This window comes from Salvia splendens, chromosome 10 (genome assembly GCF_004379255.2).
Source record: "Salvia splendens isolate huo1 chromosome 10, SspV2, whole genome shotgun sequence".
NCBI classification, from domain to species: domain Eukaryota; kingdom Viridiplantae; phylum Streptophyta; class Magnoliopsida; order Lamiales; family Lamiaceae; genus Salvia; species Salvia splendens.
The window spans coordinates 14,600,132-14,615,522 of NC_056041.1; the positions used below are offsets into that span (position 1 = coordinate 14,600,132).

At 37.5% G+C, this 15,391-nt stretch overlaps 3 protein-coding genes across 3 annotated transcripts; 2 read left to right on the plus strand and 1 right to left on the minus strand.

The window, feature by feature from the left end:
• The first annotated feature begins 3,055 nt into the window (after positions 1–3,055).
• On the plus strand, positions 3,056–5,065 carry LOC121750223 (pentatricopeptide repeat-containing protein At2g21090-like). Its single transcript, XM_042144716.1, is given in 1 exon segment — positions 3,056–5,065. A coding segment is annotated over 1 exon segment (1,764 nt). The 5' UTR covers positions 3,056–3,168; the 3' UTR covers positions 4,933–5,065.
• Positions 5,066–5,797: 732 nt separating this feature from the next.
• Positions 5,798–7,469, plus strand: LOC121752349. The gene has a single exon (XM_042147368.1). It carries the CDS (start codon positions 6,189–6,191, stop codon positions 7,143–7,145), a length of 957 nt encoding a protein of 318 aa, XP_042003302.1. The 5' UTR covers positions 5,798–6,188; the 3' UTR covers positions 7,146–7,469.
• A 624-nt stretch (positions 7,470–8,093) lies between these two features.
• LOC121752381 (U6 small nuclear RNA (adenine-(43)-N(6))-methyltransferase-like) lies at positions 8,094–11,406 on the minus strand. The gene is made up of 8 exons (XM_042147418.1): positions 11,116–11,406; positions 10,429–10,634; positions 9,894–10,341; positions 9,599–9,806; positions 9,263–9,370; positions 9,073–9,186; positions 8,915–8,984; positions 8,094–8,548 (listed from the first exon to the last, which is right to left on the minus strand). The coding sequence occupies exons 1-8, from the start codon at positions 11,343–11,345 to the stop codon at positions 8,439–8,441; spliced, it is 1,494 nt and encodes a 497-aa protein (XP_042003352.1). The 5' UTR covers positions 11,346–11,406; the 3' UTR covers positions 8,094–8,438.
• Positions 11,407–15,391: the final 3,985 nt, after the last annotated feature.

The window sequence follows — 15,391 nt, forward strand, 5'->3', positions numbered from 1 at the left end:
ATCCACTTTTTTATATTGATTTTATAATAAAATGTGAGTGAAGTGAGTTAATGGAATGTGAGACCTACTTATCATTTATGATAAAAATGAAGTGTGACAATTATTAAGGGACGGATCGAAATAAAAAAGAGTGACAATTAATCGAGGACCGAGGGAATACTACTGCTTGTTTCTTTATGGGATGAGGTCAACGTCGTTGCACATGGACCAAAAGGCGGTTCAATATGTAAAATTTAATCAACGTCCCATTTAAAATGTTTATTTTTCAAAATGTACTCTATCTTTCTATCTTCTTAATAAAATGCCATGCTGTCTTTTCTCTCCCTACTTCAATCAATATAATAATTCAACGTAAAATCTAGTTCACAAAAATGTTTATATTAAATGGATAAATCTTATGGATTTATTAATTGTGTTAATATTGTCAAAGTAGATAATTAAACTAATAGTTGACCACAAACTTTAAAAAATTAGGGAAATTAGTAAATAATAATGAATTTTCATAAAAATCTGATATTTTTCACCATCTTTAAAAATAGTCTTAAAAATCATTAATATTTTGAATTGTGTGGATTTCTCACGCTAAATTTTTTGGCATAAATTTTACCCACAATGTCGACTAAATTTCTTTTAACTATATTTTCCTTCTCATTCTCTCAATTTATTTCATTCCTCGTTTTGAAATAAAAATTTAATTTTGGTCCCCCTTCTCATCCTCTCAATTTATTTCATTCCTCGTTTTGAAATAAAAATTTAATTTTGGTCCCCCTTCTCATTCTCTCGCATCATTTCTTCCACCACATATGTGATGTCGCAGCAGTCACTGTCGCCAGCCTTCCATGTCAACGACTAATAATACGCTAAGAGCATCTCCAATAACCGGCGTCACCACCGCGACGCCGATTTTTCGCCCACGCCGGTTTGACGCCGAACCATTGGAACCGGCGTGGGTGAAATCGGCGTCAAAATCGGCGTCGCCATGCCGATTCCCGCGCTGACGCCGGTTCCCGGATCGGCGCCAAACCGGCGTCAAATTTTTAATTTTTTTTTAATTCGAATTTAAAAAAAATTTAAAAATACTATTTATTTATGAAAATTGTTTTTAATATTTAAAAACAATTTTTACAAATAAATTTATACAAGAAATTCGTAATAGCCCATATATATTTAATGGGCTTGCGAATTATGAAACCATTCTAGGTTGTCTCTCTTTTATAGAGACATCCTTGAATGTTTTATGTTCCACATTCGATGTGGGACAAAAACCACTCTAGGTAGTCTCTCTTTTATAGAGACATCCTTGAATGTTTTATGTTTCACATTCGATGTGGGACAAAAATCATTCTAGGTTGTCTCTCTTTTATAGAGACATCCTTGAATGTTTTATGTTTCACATTCGATGTGGGACAAAAATCATTCTAGGTTGTCTCTCTTTTATAGAGACATCCTTGAATGTTTTATGTTTCCATATAGAAATATTGTACTTTTTTTAATTGTACTTTTTTTAAATTATTGTTCTTTTTTTAAAAATTAATGTACTTTCTAAAGTTTAATAGTATTATTCGAATTTCCCTTATTTATCTCGTAAATTAAATTCCGTATGTTGATACAAGTGTAAATTAAATTATATAATTGTTATTAGTGATGTGGATAGGTAGTGTGAAGGCTATGTGAGGGCTATTTGATGTCCAGTTGATGTGGCAAGCTGATGTGGCAGGAGAATTGTAGTGCTGATGATGTGGCAGTGTGAAGGCTATTTGATGGCTATTTGACGTCCGTGCTTATTGGAGATGCTCTAACATGAATAGTGACCTTTGAGTATACTACTCCCTCTGTTACATAGTAAAGAAGACATTTATTTCCAGCATGGTAATTAAGAAAAAAATATATAATGTATTAAATAAAATGGTAATAAAGTATGGAGGAAGGAAAAGTAGAGAGAAGAAAGTAAGAGAGAAAAAAAAAGTGAGAAGAAATGTGTTGACTTTTAATAAATAAATAAAAAAAGAAATGACTCTACTACCATGCAACGTACCAAAATGATAAAATGACTCTACTACTATGGAACGGAGAGAGTACTATATGTTGTGCACTAAATTAGTAAATGTGTGTGTGGGTAATAATATTTCAATTTAGAGTATTCCTTTCGTGCACCAAAAATAATTACATTAAGTTCGACACAAAAATTAGAGTGTCCACTATGGGCTGGACGCGGCGATAGCCGCGTGTGGGGGCGGTGGGCGGGCGGGTTATAGTGGGAAAGTTGTCCGCCCTCGGGGTGGACGCGGATTGGGGGGCGAGGGACGACGGATAGGCGGGCTTGGGGCGAGGACGCGGCGGGGAGGAATTAGCCGCACCTATAGGCGCGGCGAGCATAGTGGCGGACATCCGCCGCGGCACTGCTGATTTTTGAATTTTTTTTTTCCTCTATAAATACAACTCCCCACCACCTATTTTTCACCATTTTCACAAAATCCATCCACTCACTATCTACACAACCACTTTGTAAAAATGCACCGAGTAGACGGTGGCGGAGTTTTTAGTTGTATTTTATTTTAGTTATTCGTTATATAATTTTACTCGTTTGCAATACAACGAATATTCGGCCCTAATTACCTCGTTTTATATTTATTTATACTGCGATTATTTTAATTATACCTGATTGAAACTAAAAATATTTTAAAATGAAAATTAATTATAAAATTTGGGGGCTATTGCAAGTGTCCACCATAGTGACGGACATAGAATTTTAAGGCTGTGGACAATAAAACTGGGGCTATGGACAAAAACTGGGGCGGGGCTATTGAGGGTGTCCGCCTTATCGTGGACACCCTTATGATACACTTCTTGGAGAAAATAATTTCATCGAATATCACCAACTTTCAATTTAGCTTCCTTATATTTCATTAATTTTCTCTTTTGTGAGATCAGAATCCACATTCTAGCAAAGACCATTTACGATTTTAAAAAGCCCACAATGAATTAGAAAAAATATTATACCAATGACTTGAGCCCATTTACGGAATCAAAAGCCCATATTGAAACAAATTTCGTAGGCCAGATTCAGAAAAGATTACATTTTAACCTCCGGTAAACCGGAGATCCCGGCGCCACCTCTGATCTCACGGCGGCGATGATCGACGGAGCTCACATGTTGACGCCATTGCTATGTCCCCCAATAAATTGCGAAACTATCCCTGCGTTGTACAGAATTTACTCAATCTCGCATCGCGCGGCTAGCTCTGTTAAGCAGTTGACGCCTTGCCCTATTTATCTAAAGGAGGCGTTTTGCTCAACTACAAAACCATCGCCTCTCTCCTCCGCCGAATCGCCGATGAGAAGTCGCTCAAGGCGGGGAAATTGGTGCACCTCCATTTGAAGCTGACAAGATCGAAGCATCCCGACACTTTCCTCGCCAATCATTTGATAGAAATGTATGCGAAATGCGGCGATCATTCTAGGGCGCGGGAGGTGTTCGACAAAATGCGCGTGAGGAATTTGTATTCTTGGAATAATATGCTCTCTGGTTGCGCGAAGCTGGGGATGGCGAAGGCTGCGCGGAAGGTGTTTGATAAAATGCCGGAGAGAGATTTCGTCAGTTGGAACACGATGATAATGGCGTATGTGCAGAGCGAGAGGTTAGATGAGGCTGTCAGGTGTTATTTGGAGCTGAGAAGGTCGGATTGTGGGTATAATGAGTATAGCTTTGCTGGGGTGTTGACGGTTTGTGTGAAGTTGAAGGCTTTGTGGTTGTTAAAGCAGCTGCATTGCCAAGTTTTTGTACTTGGATTCTTGACAAATGTTGTTCTATCGAGTTCTGTGATGGATGCGTATGCGAAATGTGGTGAGATGGGAGATGGGAGAAGGTTGTTCGATGAGATGAAATGGAGGGATGTTCTTGCTTGGACCATCTTGCTCTCGGGCTATGCTAAAGACGGTAACATGAAATCAGCTCGTGAGATCTTTTATTCAATGCCGGAGAAGAACTCTGTTTCTTGGACAGCATTGATATCAGGGTATGCTCAGAATGGAATGGGGCGCCACGCCCTTTATCTATTTAAAGAGATGATCAAGATGAGAATTGAGCCGGATCAGTACACGTATAGCAGTTGCTTGTTCGCTTGTGCAAGCACGATTTTGTCTCGCCATGGTATGCAGCTTCACTCACATTTGATAACTGCTGGTATTAGGCCTAATGTGGTAGTTGTGAGCTCTCTAATTGACATGTATTCAAAATGTGGAAGTTTACATGATGCGAAACAAGTTTTTGATGATACACAAAACAAGAATCATGTTGTGTTGTGGAACACATTCATATCTGCATTAGCACATCATGGATGTGGTAGGCAAGCTTTAAAGATTTTTACAGATATGGTTGGGTTAGGTTTGAGACCGGATAGTGTGACGTTTCTCGCCTTCCTGAATGCGTGTAGCCACTCGGGGCTCGTGCAGGAAGGGCTGGCATTGTTTGGCTCGATGAAGGCAGATTATCAGATTGTGCCCGATCAAGAGCATTATGCTTGCTTGATTGATCTACTCGGGCGATCTGGCTGTTTTGATGAGATGATGAATCAGCTCAAGAAGATCCCGGTCAAACCCGAGGATTGTGTTTGGAACGCCTTGATTGGTGTTTGTAGGATTCATGGGAATGTAGAGTTAAGTAGAGTAGTGATGAGGCACCTTGTGGAGGTAGACCCTTGTTCCCCTGCAGCGTATCTTCTGCTTTCAGCTATATATGCTGCTCTTGGGAGGTGGGATTGCGCGAAGGAAGTGAGAGACCTAATGAGTTCAAGACGTATTCAAAAGGACCAGGCTGTTAGTTGGGTAGAAGTCGATAGAAAATTGCAGTTAGATATCAAACATGGAAGGGGTACAACCTCGGTGTTGGAACTGTTAGCTGATGGGAACACAATATACAGTGTTGAAAGTTAAAAACTCCTAATTTTTTTTTGCTGCACCACCCGCCATTGAAATAAGGCAGGGCAGAGAACTTGAAAATCACCTTACCAAGTTTATGTCACTTGATTTATTTTCTATCTGATTACAGTTTCTCTCTTTATTTTCATTTCTGGTCTGCTGTTTATTTTGTACTAGTGATTTAGAATTTTGATGGCAATTTTGTGAAATTGAGATATTACTAAGTCTAAAAATGATGAGTTTCACTTCGCCAAATATGATCTGTGAATATGATTTTTAACCATCACTGTGTCTAGAACACTTGAATCTTCTGTGAGTACTTGTAGCTAACGGAGCTAAGAATATATGTTGCTCCCTTTTTTGCTCGGTCGTGGGAGTTATGTTTCGCGCTAAATGCTAGATCATCGCGTCTTTTGGCCCCTGTTAGCTATAGAGATGGGATGATTGTTATGCAGAATCGATAGCTCGATGTTAGTATGAATTTCTTATTGATCTGTAGATGTGCAAAATGCAGACAGACAGATGATGGCTTTTCTTCTGCCTTCTTCCCGTTTGTTGTGAGGATTTTTGAAGAAAATGAAATACTCCGTACTCCATTATTGAAGTTTCATGCATTTTGGTGCCTTCTCTGATCAATTTTGCTGCCTTCTTATGTTAAAGTTAAATTAAAGGTTGATTGATCACTTAAATTTACATGTACCACTGAAGGCTGATTTAAGCTTGCTTACATGGAATATCACTGATATTTGATACTACTACTATCAGTTTGAAATACTAGTAACATATTATCATGGACACAAATGGCAGTTTCATATCTTGAATTAATATGTACAAAAATACTAATATTTTTACAGCTGCCGATCATAACTAAGATTACCTGTCATATGCATACTAAATGACGGAAAAATCAACGTTAATAAAACTAAAAAAAAATCTAGAAAGAGAGAGGGTACGTGCAGGCGTGGAAAGCCATACAACTGGAGTGGATAATTAGGATAAGAAAAATGGGATTATAGCAAAACCCCGCCAATCATTCCATCAAGCCGGCCCACCTTCATCAATCACCACCAACTGCACTGCACACACTCATATCTAACTTCGACAACGATATTAATCTAATCACTCTCTCTCTCTCTCTCTCTCCCTTCATGATCAATTATGATTAAGCATTTAGCTACTACTATTTCATGATCAAGACATAGAAAGTAGTAATCAATTTACGAACCTAATCAACAGAATTTCCGGTTAAACCTCTGCTACCTTCCCCCGCCATGGGAGCCCAAGTTTCCAAACAAATCGAGCGGCGCACGGACATCAAAACGGAGAAGAAAGTCCTCGCCGACCTAAAACAGAGCTGTGGCTGCGACTACCCCGGCTGCGACTACCGCCCTTCCGATCGGAAAAACTGGATGTCCGCCCTCAATCCAGACAAGCTCCGCATCAACCAGATCGTGTGGCCAGGCACGCACGACTCCGCCACCAACCAAATCGGCATCCCCTTCATCAGCCGCCCCTTCGCCCAGTGCCAAGCCCTCTCCATCTACGACCAGCTCGTCGCCGGCGCGCGCGTCCTCGACGTCCGCATCCAGGAGGACCGCCGCGTCTGCCACGGCATCCTCCTCACCTACTCCGTCGACGTCGTCCTCGCCGACGTCAAAAAATTCCTCACCGAAACGCAATCGGAGATCATAATCCTGGAAATCCGCACCGAATTCGGCCACACCGATCCGCCAGATTTCGATCAGTACCTCAAGGATCAGCTCGGCGATTACCTAATCCACCACGACGATCGCGTTTTCGAGAAGACGATCGCGGAGATCCTGCCGCGGCGGGTGATCTGCGTGTGGAAGCCGCAGAAGGCGGCAGCGCCGGCGGCGGGGGATCCGCTGTGGAGCAGCGGGTACTTGAAGGACAACTGGACCGACACGGATAAGCCGTCGACGAAATTCGAGAGCAATATAAAGCATTTAGGGGAGCAGGCGGCGGCGGTGGGGAGGAAGTATTTCTACCGGGTTGAAAACACGGTGACGCCACAGGCAGATAACCCGATCCTGTGCGTGAAGGCGGTTACGGGTCGGATCCAGCCCTACGCGAGGACGTTTATTGCACAGTGTTTTACGCGGGGAATTGCGGATCGGTTGCAGATATTTTCCACCGATTTTATTGATGATGATTTTGTGGATGCATGCGTTGGCCTCACCTCCGCCAGGGTTGAGGGCAAGGCCTGACGGGTCGGGTCGGGTCGGGTTGTTGCTTATTTCATTTGTTCTCTTATTATTATTCGATTCTTCAAATTGTTTGTATATGTTTGTGCAGTTGTGAATCTTGTTACTCGGATTTGGGAGTAGGGGTGTGGTGTTATGTTATGCTTTGAATGGGGTGGTGGTTATTCGAATCAAACCATGTGGTTGTATTTCATTTTTTCAGTCACTTTTTTTAAACTAGTGATGTTTGTGTAAAAAAAAAGCCTAGGCTGTTTGTGTTTTTATTTTGATGTAGCATAAAGATCTAATCCATAAACCGAAAATAAGGTTAAGGTTCGGTTTCAGTTATATATGACTCATACTTCAACAATGAAATCGAGTGCTTAATCTTGCAAGTAAGGTTCACAACTCAAGCGTGCCGATTGCATTTTTTATCGGATCGACATGGTAAGACCTAACAAGGACATGATCTATTAGAAATCTACCCGAAAGAAACACGATCAATTTATAGTGGCAACATCATTAAAAAAAACTCAATTTTGTTACAATAGATAGCTATACAAATTACAAGGTCTCGCAAATCTAAAACAAGTTATAATTAATATTAGTAATAAATAAAAAAACCAATACGAACATGATTAGACTTTACACTAATTCATTAGTTTTGTGAGACTTTTTATATTGCAAAAATTGACAGGATTAGTTGCAGTATTTAAATTACACAAATATAGTACTAACATTTAAAGTTGATTTATTATTGATCATCAAAACAGAGTATAAAGTTTAAAAGGTTGCAGCTCATACGCAATGGAGTTTCTCACTGTCCAACTTATAATTACAAATTCAGTAGCAATACACACGAAATAAAGATGTATGAACATCACAAATCACAAGCAATGCATGTGAAGAATCATTGATGCACACATTATACCTATCAAAATGTCATTTAACATCGATGTAGTTTGGTTGGACTGGAATAAATATTTGGGCACTATATTTCAATAGACTGAATTAGTAACATTACATAAATACGCAACTAAACGAAAATCAAACGAGTTTTTCTGCCTGGTTTAGAGAGGACCGGTAATTCATACTCGTACATCAAACCACGCTTATCAGATTTCAGAAATCACACTTTTATTCTGTTGTCATGTTTCACCCATTTTCATGATCCATGAAGTACTGTAGGTTCAACTGTCTTTACAATTTCTGTTTCACAGCATCACAACTAGTTGCATAATTCTGGGTTGAGGAGACTCACAATCTGAGCATTTTCGACAAATGTCACTCGTGCGAAGCACGTGATCCACCTAGTTTTCACTCTCGTGCTTGGGTGTTAGGGCTGGCCTGATTCACCAATGCTCTTCCAGGACAGAACTTAGTGGTCAGAACTTCTCTGAGACGACTAAAAATTAAAGAAAACATAGCTGCATCGGACAAAAGGGAAACATTAAAAAGAGAAACAATACAACATCACCCAAAGTAACAAATGAAAAGGGTTAGATTAGTAGTTGAGCAAGGGAGGCAGAAGGCTTCACCACCCTATATAACTCAGTCTATAAATTTCACAGCATAGAATCTTTAAGGCTGAGAAGAAGAAATTATAATGGAAAAAATTTAAGATGGTAGTCCTGCATTTTATTTGAAATTGTAGTTTAGACTAGCACTCAGGAATTCAAACGCTTAGTTGACGACAACAAAGAAAATTATTATCGTGTGTACTGCTTATTTGACCAACATCCATATGTTTGCAAACTGAAGAAGAAGATGAAAGGAAACAGAGTCTGAGATACCTGAAATGGAAGTTGATCTTTCGAGCAATTTTCCTCTCACCAAGAGCGCTCCCGGATGTTGCTGAAAGACCTACATACAAAATTAGAAATGGGTTTATACAGATTCACTAAACAAAGAAAAATAGTAGTAACAGAATGCTATTGGAAAATAAAATTACTGTAATGCGAAACACCAGGCTATCCACTTCCCCATGGTTATTGTTTGAAGAATTGGATAGGTCACATGTCTCAGGTTTGAGAATTGCATTAATTTGATTCCTTGAAATTGTAATCTGCACATATAAACTATAGATTTGTTATCTGGTATTCGTGATAGAATATAACTCACTATAGGGAAGACGGGCATACATCGACATTAAAAGCAGCAGCATCTAGTTTACTGGATGCACCATTACTGGAGAGATATGATTCCACAGACTGTAACACGTGAAAGGCACCATGCTGACGTTGAAGGCCCTACCACACAGAAACATTGCAGCATGAAATGCCATGTTCACCAGTGTTACGTAAAAATACAAAGGTGCAGAAACAAAGAGACAGAAACCAGACATATTAACAGAAGCAGTCACATATAAAAAGACACTGGATAAGGTGTAGTTTGCACCAATAATTGATCAATAGATTGAATGAATACCATCAGAAAACCAATCCAAAAAATGATGTAGCATAATTAAAAATCCCAACCTCCAGCATGAAAGATAGATTATTCTCTCCGACTTTCTGAGAAGATGATATCTTTCTTGAAACTGGCAAAAAGGACCACGCGAGACCCCACCTTGATGTCCTGCCCTGGACAAATTCTGTTGTCTTCACCACGGTAGCTCCAACTTTCCAGAGCTCAGATACCAGAATATTGAGGTTCAGTTTTCTTCCTACCATAGAAGAGTACCATCTACACAGCAGAAATGTAAATGTTAAGGAAATTCCCTAATGCTTTTGATGGGAAATGGCATAATACAGAAGCGTTATCATAATATACCTAAATGTGTCCTTCAATGTAACACTGTCTTCAATGATGCGTTTAATAAAAGCATGCTCACCACCAGAACATACCATTTCTGCAGGAGTGCCTCCACAAGAAGTCTTTGGATTCAAACCTGCTTCCTCCATCGTCTCAAAGAATGGGGGATTGCACATACAAAAGTCAAAATGCTCACCATCCTTTACACTGCCTAAAAGTACAGGTGGCCCATCATAATACTTCTTTGCATTCAACTGAGTTTCAAGAATCGAAGATGCCAGAAACCCAACAATTTCAGCCCCTGGATTGCTCAACTGAACACCACCTTCACCGCTTGAAATCGGATTATTTTCTGATTTTCCCACACCATGCCCCATACCAGCCCTTCTGATCTCAATCAAGTTGGATAAATGAGGATTGCACTCAACATTTTTATTTGCCCACTCTATAGCTATATCAGTAATATCTGATAAAAACACAAGAATTAACATGTGCAAGGGGGCACTAAATAGAACAACGAGAAACGGAAACTAAAAAAGAAAAGATAGAGCACCTGAACCAACAAACTTCCAACCAAGAACAGATGAACCAAGAAGGGGATAAATACAATTTGCTCCGGTACCAATATCAAAACCTGTCGTGATATCGCCCTCAGCTCTGATGGCGGGAAGGATGTCCAATGCGAGAAGGTCTTCTATCCAGTGAATGTAATTCAATCTGTTGGGCACGGTAGGACAGAGCTGCCCATCAGAAATCCACCTACATAATTGTTTTAAACTTGTCAAAAATGCCTAATAAAAATCAACAATACCATCCATATGTATAGAAAATCTGCATTTTCAGAACCTCAGGAAATACTGGTAAAGCACATAAACTTGATTTTTTTATTCGTGGGTTAAAACAGTTTTGTAAGGTCCAGAAATACACTCAAAATTACTATTAGAACATGAAGAGAGCTAAATTCATTATCAAGCTATAACAACGTATCAAATTTGGCAACAGAGTAAAACGCCCAAACTACAATGAGCAATACTTAGCTAACCATTTAGCTGGATAAATTGAAATTCCCGAGCTGAATTTTGAAGAATTAGCAAATTTACTTAGCCCTACTTATCTCAAAATCAACTAAAAAATAAAGAGTTCCTCGTAATTGACTAGACAAAAAAAAGCAATCTCAAGCACTGCAAAACTCAATTCCAACTACAGGGGGGATATATATGCGTGTATACACTAATTGTACCAATTAACGCCGTGATCGTGAAGCAGCAATACCCGAGTCAACTCGCGGGTAGCATTGAAATCCGTCCAGTCAATTCTAGGGCAGCCGTCGCGTGAGTAGAAGACGTATGGCTCAAAACTCGGGTATAAAGACGCCAGCTGCGCGAAATCCGGTGGATTATCGGCGTACCTATTTCGGTGGTGAATCCCCCGCCGCTCGCCGCCGCTCTTCCTCTTCCTCTTTGCCGCCATCCGCCACCGCAACCCTAACTACCATATGATTTCAAATTCATTTCATTTTTAAGACGTTTGTATACCAGACAAAAGAAAAAATTTCTCTTTCATGATTATTTTTTTTATTTTATTCATTCTATTTTATTTTATACCTTACTTCATATTCTAATAGTAATAAATTGCATGCTTATTTTGTCATTTTTATTTGTTTCTTAAATTAATCATTTTCTCTTTTCTCTGTTGAATTTTTTTTCTAGCAAGATGGGATTATGTACTACTATTAACCATATTTCAATAACTTTTTCCTCCAATATGTGACGTTTTCTACTAACTTGAATATGGTATTTGGTTAATTAGATTCAATCTCATAACTCAATCCTAAATGGATAATTATGGGTTAATTAGTCATAAATACCCTTATGACTAAAATAATCTCACAACTCAATCCTACACTCTATCTTGGTTATTTTATCTTGAAAACCGAACACCACCGAAAAGGTATTGTGACACAAATTGGATATCAGAATCGAAAGACATTTTTTATGAGTTGATATGTATTCACTATAGGGTAGTGTTGTCTCGTGAAAGTCAATGAAACATAAAAAAGCATAGGAAGGAGTAAAGTGGCTTAGAAACTCTTAGAAAATACTCCAAGTTATCAGAAGTTAATGTCAATCAGTGATACTATGTGAGAGTCAAGCGACTATAGAGAGAGTTCAGAGTGACTTATATAATGGTAAGTCTTAATATATCCGTCAATGAAACAATACCATGAGACAATTGATCACGAGTAATGTTATCACGGTTGACTATGTTAAAACAATAGATGACTTAACAATTCGTTAATCAAAATGGGTTTAGAGCATCCACAGTAGCGGACGTCCCGACGGATGAGAGGTCTTCTGTGGTCATGCGCGGACGTCCGTTGGGTCGTTCGTCCTCTCGTCCGCTATTGTGGTGAGTCGACGGACGTCCCGGCGGACGAGAGCATTTTTCGATTTTTTTTCAACTCTATATATACAAATCATTACACTTTATTTCATTTGCACCATGGATGAGCGACCGGCTATCGCATGTATTGTCATGCACAACGATCGTCGAAAATGAAGGTCTAAAACATAAACATATCATAGCGTCGGGGCTCAGCTAGACTAACGTTCGGCTAGCGGCAAACTATATTCAAGGCATACTAACATGTACTTTGTTTTTTTTTTTTGTTTTTTTGCATTGTACTATTTTAATTTTTGGATTTAATAAAATTATTATTGAACTTTTCTCCGCACGTAATCGTGTCGAAATTTTAATTCCGTAATTGCATATTTGTGAATTTTTATTATTGTGTTGTCCGCCGGGATGTTAGAGATGCCCACGGTTCCGGAACCGACAGTTACGGTTTCGGAAATTGTCGAACCGGAATCGAACCGTGAGGGTGTTTCACGATTTTGGTTCCGGTTCCAAAACCAACGGTTACGGTTTCGGTTCGGAACCGTCAGTTTTCCAGCGTTTTTCACGGATCCGAACCGTCGGTTTTCAGAGGTTTTTCGCGGTTCCCGCTAGATTTCACGGTTTTCCGACGGTTTTTCACGGTTCCGATTTGGAACCGTACGGAACCGGCGGTTCCAACACTATTTCGGTTCGTAAAATTTGGAACCGGAACCGGCCCGCGGTTCAAAATATGGCGATTCCGGTTCAAGAAAAAAATTCACGGTTCCGGTTCGGAACCGGGACCGGCGGTTACGGTTCCGCGGTTAATCGTCGGAACTGAAAACCTTGGGCATCTCTACGGGATGTCCTAGTGCTTGTCTGCTATTGTGCAGTGGAATGTCCTTATGAACGTGTCAGAAGGTGTTTTTGGGATGTTTTAATGCTTATCCGTCGAGATGTCCGTCCCTATTGTGGATGCTCTTACAATACTCTTATCTAAAATATAGTTATATATAGTGGTAGTGTGAAAGCAGAGCTTTTCCACGTGTGACATATGCACGTGTACTATTTATTAACAAATTTATACTGCATTCGTCGTACTTTAGGAGTTCCAGTCACTTTTGCACACATGTTTTGTAAAAATGATAATAAATAGTTATAGTGAAGAAATGGTAAATTTACCATCCATTTAACCCATTATTCTTAAACTATATGCTGAAAAGAAATGCCTATTAATAAGGAACGAAGGGAATAATAATTTGTTTAGATCAGTAATATATTATTGAAAATTATTTTGATTAATAAAATATTATGAAATGAGGGAGAGTTGTGTTGCGAGCCTGTCGACCCATCACCCACCCCCGGAAGGCCACAAAGGAAGGAAATGGAGGGGGTTGTCCCTCTGCCTACCCTCCCCCAATCCATTCAGATGAATTTATTTATTATTTTAAAACACAGTAATTATTTGAATTCAAAATTTACACACTACTCTAAATATACCTTCTATACAAGAGATTTCTACCCATTGTTTGTTTTTCATTTATTAACCTTAAATAAATACATTCTAAATTTATCTATAATCACATTCATTTAAATTCTCTCTTATTGTTTCTCAAGAAAGGAGTTTGAGCTCACAAAAAAGGTGTTTGAGCTCTAAATTTATCCAAATTATTTCAATTATGTATTTTCTGACGTTTAATAAAACTTTAATTCATGTTTCTAATCATTTTTTATTTAATTAAATTATACTAATAAATAAATTATAATACTATATATGAAATAGGAAAAAAAAACAAAATTTCGCAAGTAAAGAATGATGTGAGTTTAACTTTTTTTTAAAAAAATTGTGGGAGATCCATTTTGTGATGGCCAATATTGCACAATGTTTTAAAGATTTTTTAGTAATGCTAAACAACAATAATGCGGCCACCCATAAAAATTAAAAAATAATAAAAAAGGCTATTATACCCTTTTTAATGTTTATATAATTATATTTTATTAGAAATGATAACTAATAATCTTTATTTTCACATTACATAATTTGTATTTATTTTAAAATATTTTACGTTATATTGTACATAATTCTATTATTGCACAATGTTTTTAAGATATTTTTAGTAATGCTAAACAGCAATAATGTGGCCACCATAATAAAAAATTTAAAAATAATAAAAAGGCTCTTATACCCTTTTAATGTTGATATAATTATACTTTATTAGACATGATAACTAATAATCTTTATTTTCACATTACATAATTTTTATTTATTTTAAAATGTTTTACATTATACTATTGTACATAATTCTATTATTTAAAAATTAATTACTCCTATTTATTTTGTACAAGTAGTTATATTAATTTGTTAATAATCTTATTTTGAATTATAAATTTTATACTCCATCCGTCCCACAATAATATACACTTTTGGTTGGACACGGATTTTAATGCACAATTGATAAAGTAGAATAGGAGTAGAAAAAAAATTAAAGTATTATTAGTGGATAATGAGTTTCACTTCATTAGAGATAAAAAAAGGTTTTTCAAATTTAAAAAATACATATTATTGTGAGATGGATTAAAAAAGAAATAATGTGTATTCTTGTGGGACGGATGAAATATTGGTTAAATAGATTTAACACTTACTAATTCATCCCCAGGATAATGAATTTTATACACTGTTGTATCATATCGATTAGTGATAATCTTACAAATATAACTTTTAGATCAATTCTTATTTTAACCGCAACTAAGAAGACGTTAATGATGAATGGTACCACAATATCGATAAAAATAATCCAAATAATTTACTTATTAGTTTATTTGATACACTATGTCATTTTGTATTTATATAACCATCTCATTCTTCAAATACATAACTATGTGTTTTGTTAATGTATTATACTAATCAAACTAAAGGTCTTCATCTTATAGTCTCACAATCTAGTATAATTTGAGTCTATTTAACTCAACTAATTATACTATAGTAACAAATCAATTGTTATTTAGTTAGATTATAATTGAAATCACCAATGTATAAATCTATTACTGTGAGTAAAATGCCAAAATCTATAATAAACAATTGAAGTTTCAATTCAATGATAACATAACAATCTATAGCTGAACTACTCTAATTTATAATT

Bases quoted from the DNA above. Each gene is read 5' to 3' on its own strand.
- LOC121752349 (XM_042147368.1), top strand. From the start codon at position 6,189: ATGGGAGCCCAAGTTTCCAAACAAATCGAGCGGCGCACGGACATCAAA.
- LOC121752381 (XM_042147418.1), bottom strand. From the start codon at position 11,345: ATGGCGGCAAAGAGGAAGAGGAAGAGCGGCGGCGAGCGGCGGGGGATT. The intron at 10,635-11,115 runs GTACAATTAGTG...ACAATTATGTAG, and splicing joins CACGATCACGGCGTTAATTG to GTGGATTTCTGATGGGCAGC. The intron at 10,342-10,428 runs GTGCTCTATCTT...TGTTTTTATCAG, and splicing joins TTGGAAGTTTGTTGGTTCAG to ATATTACTGATATAGCTATA.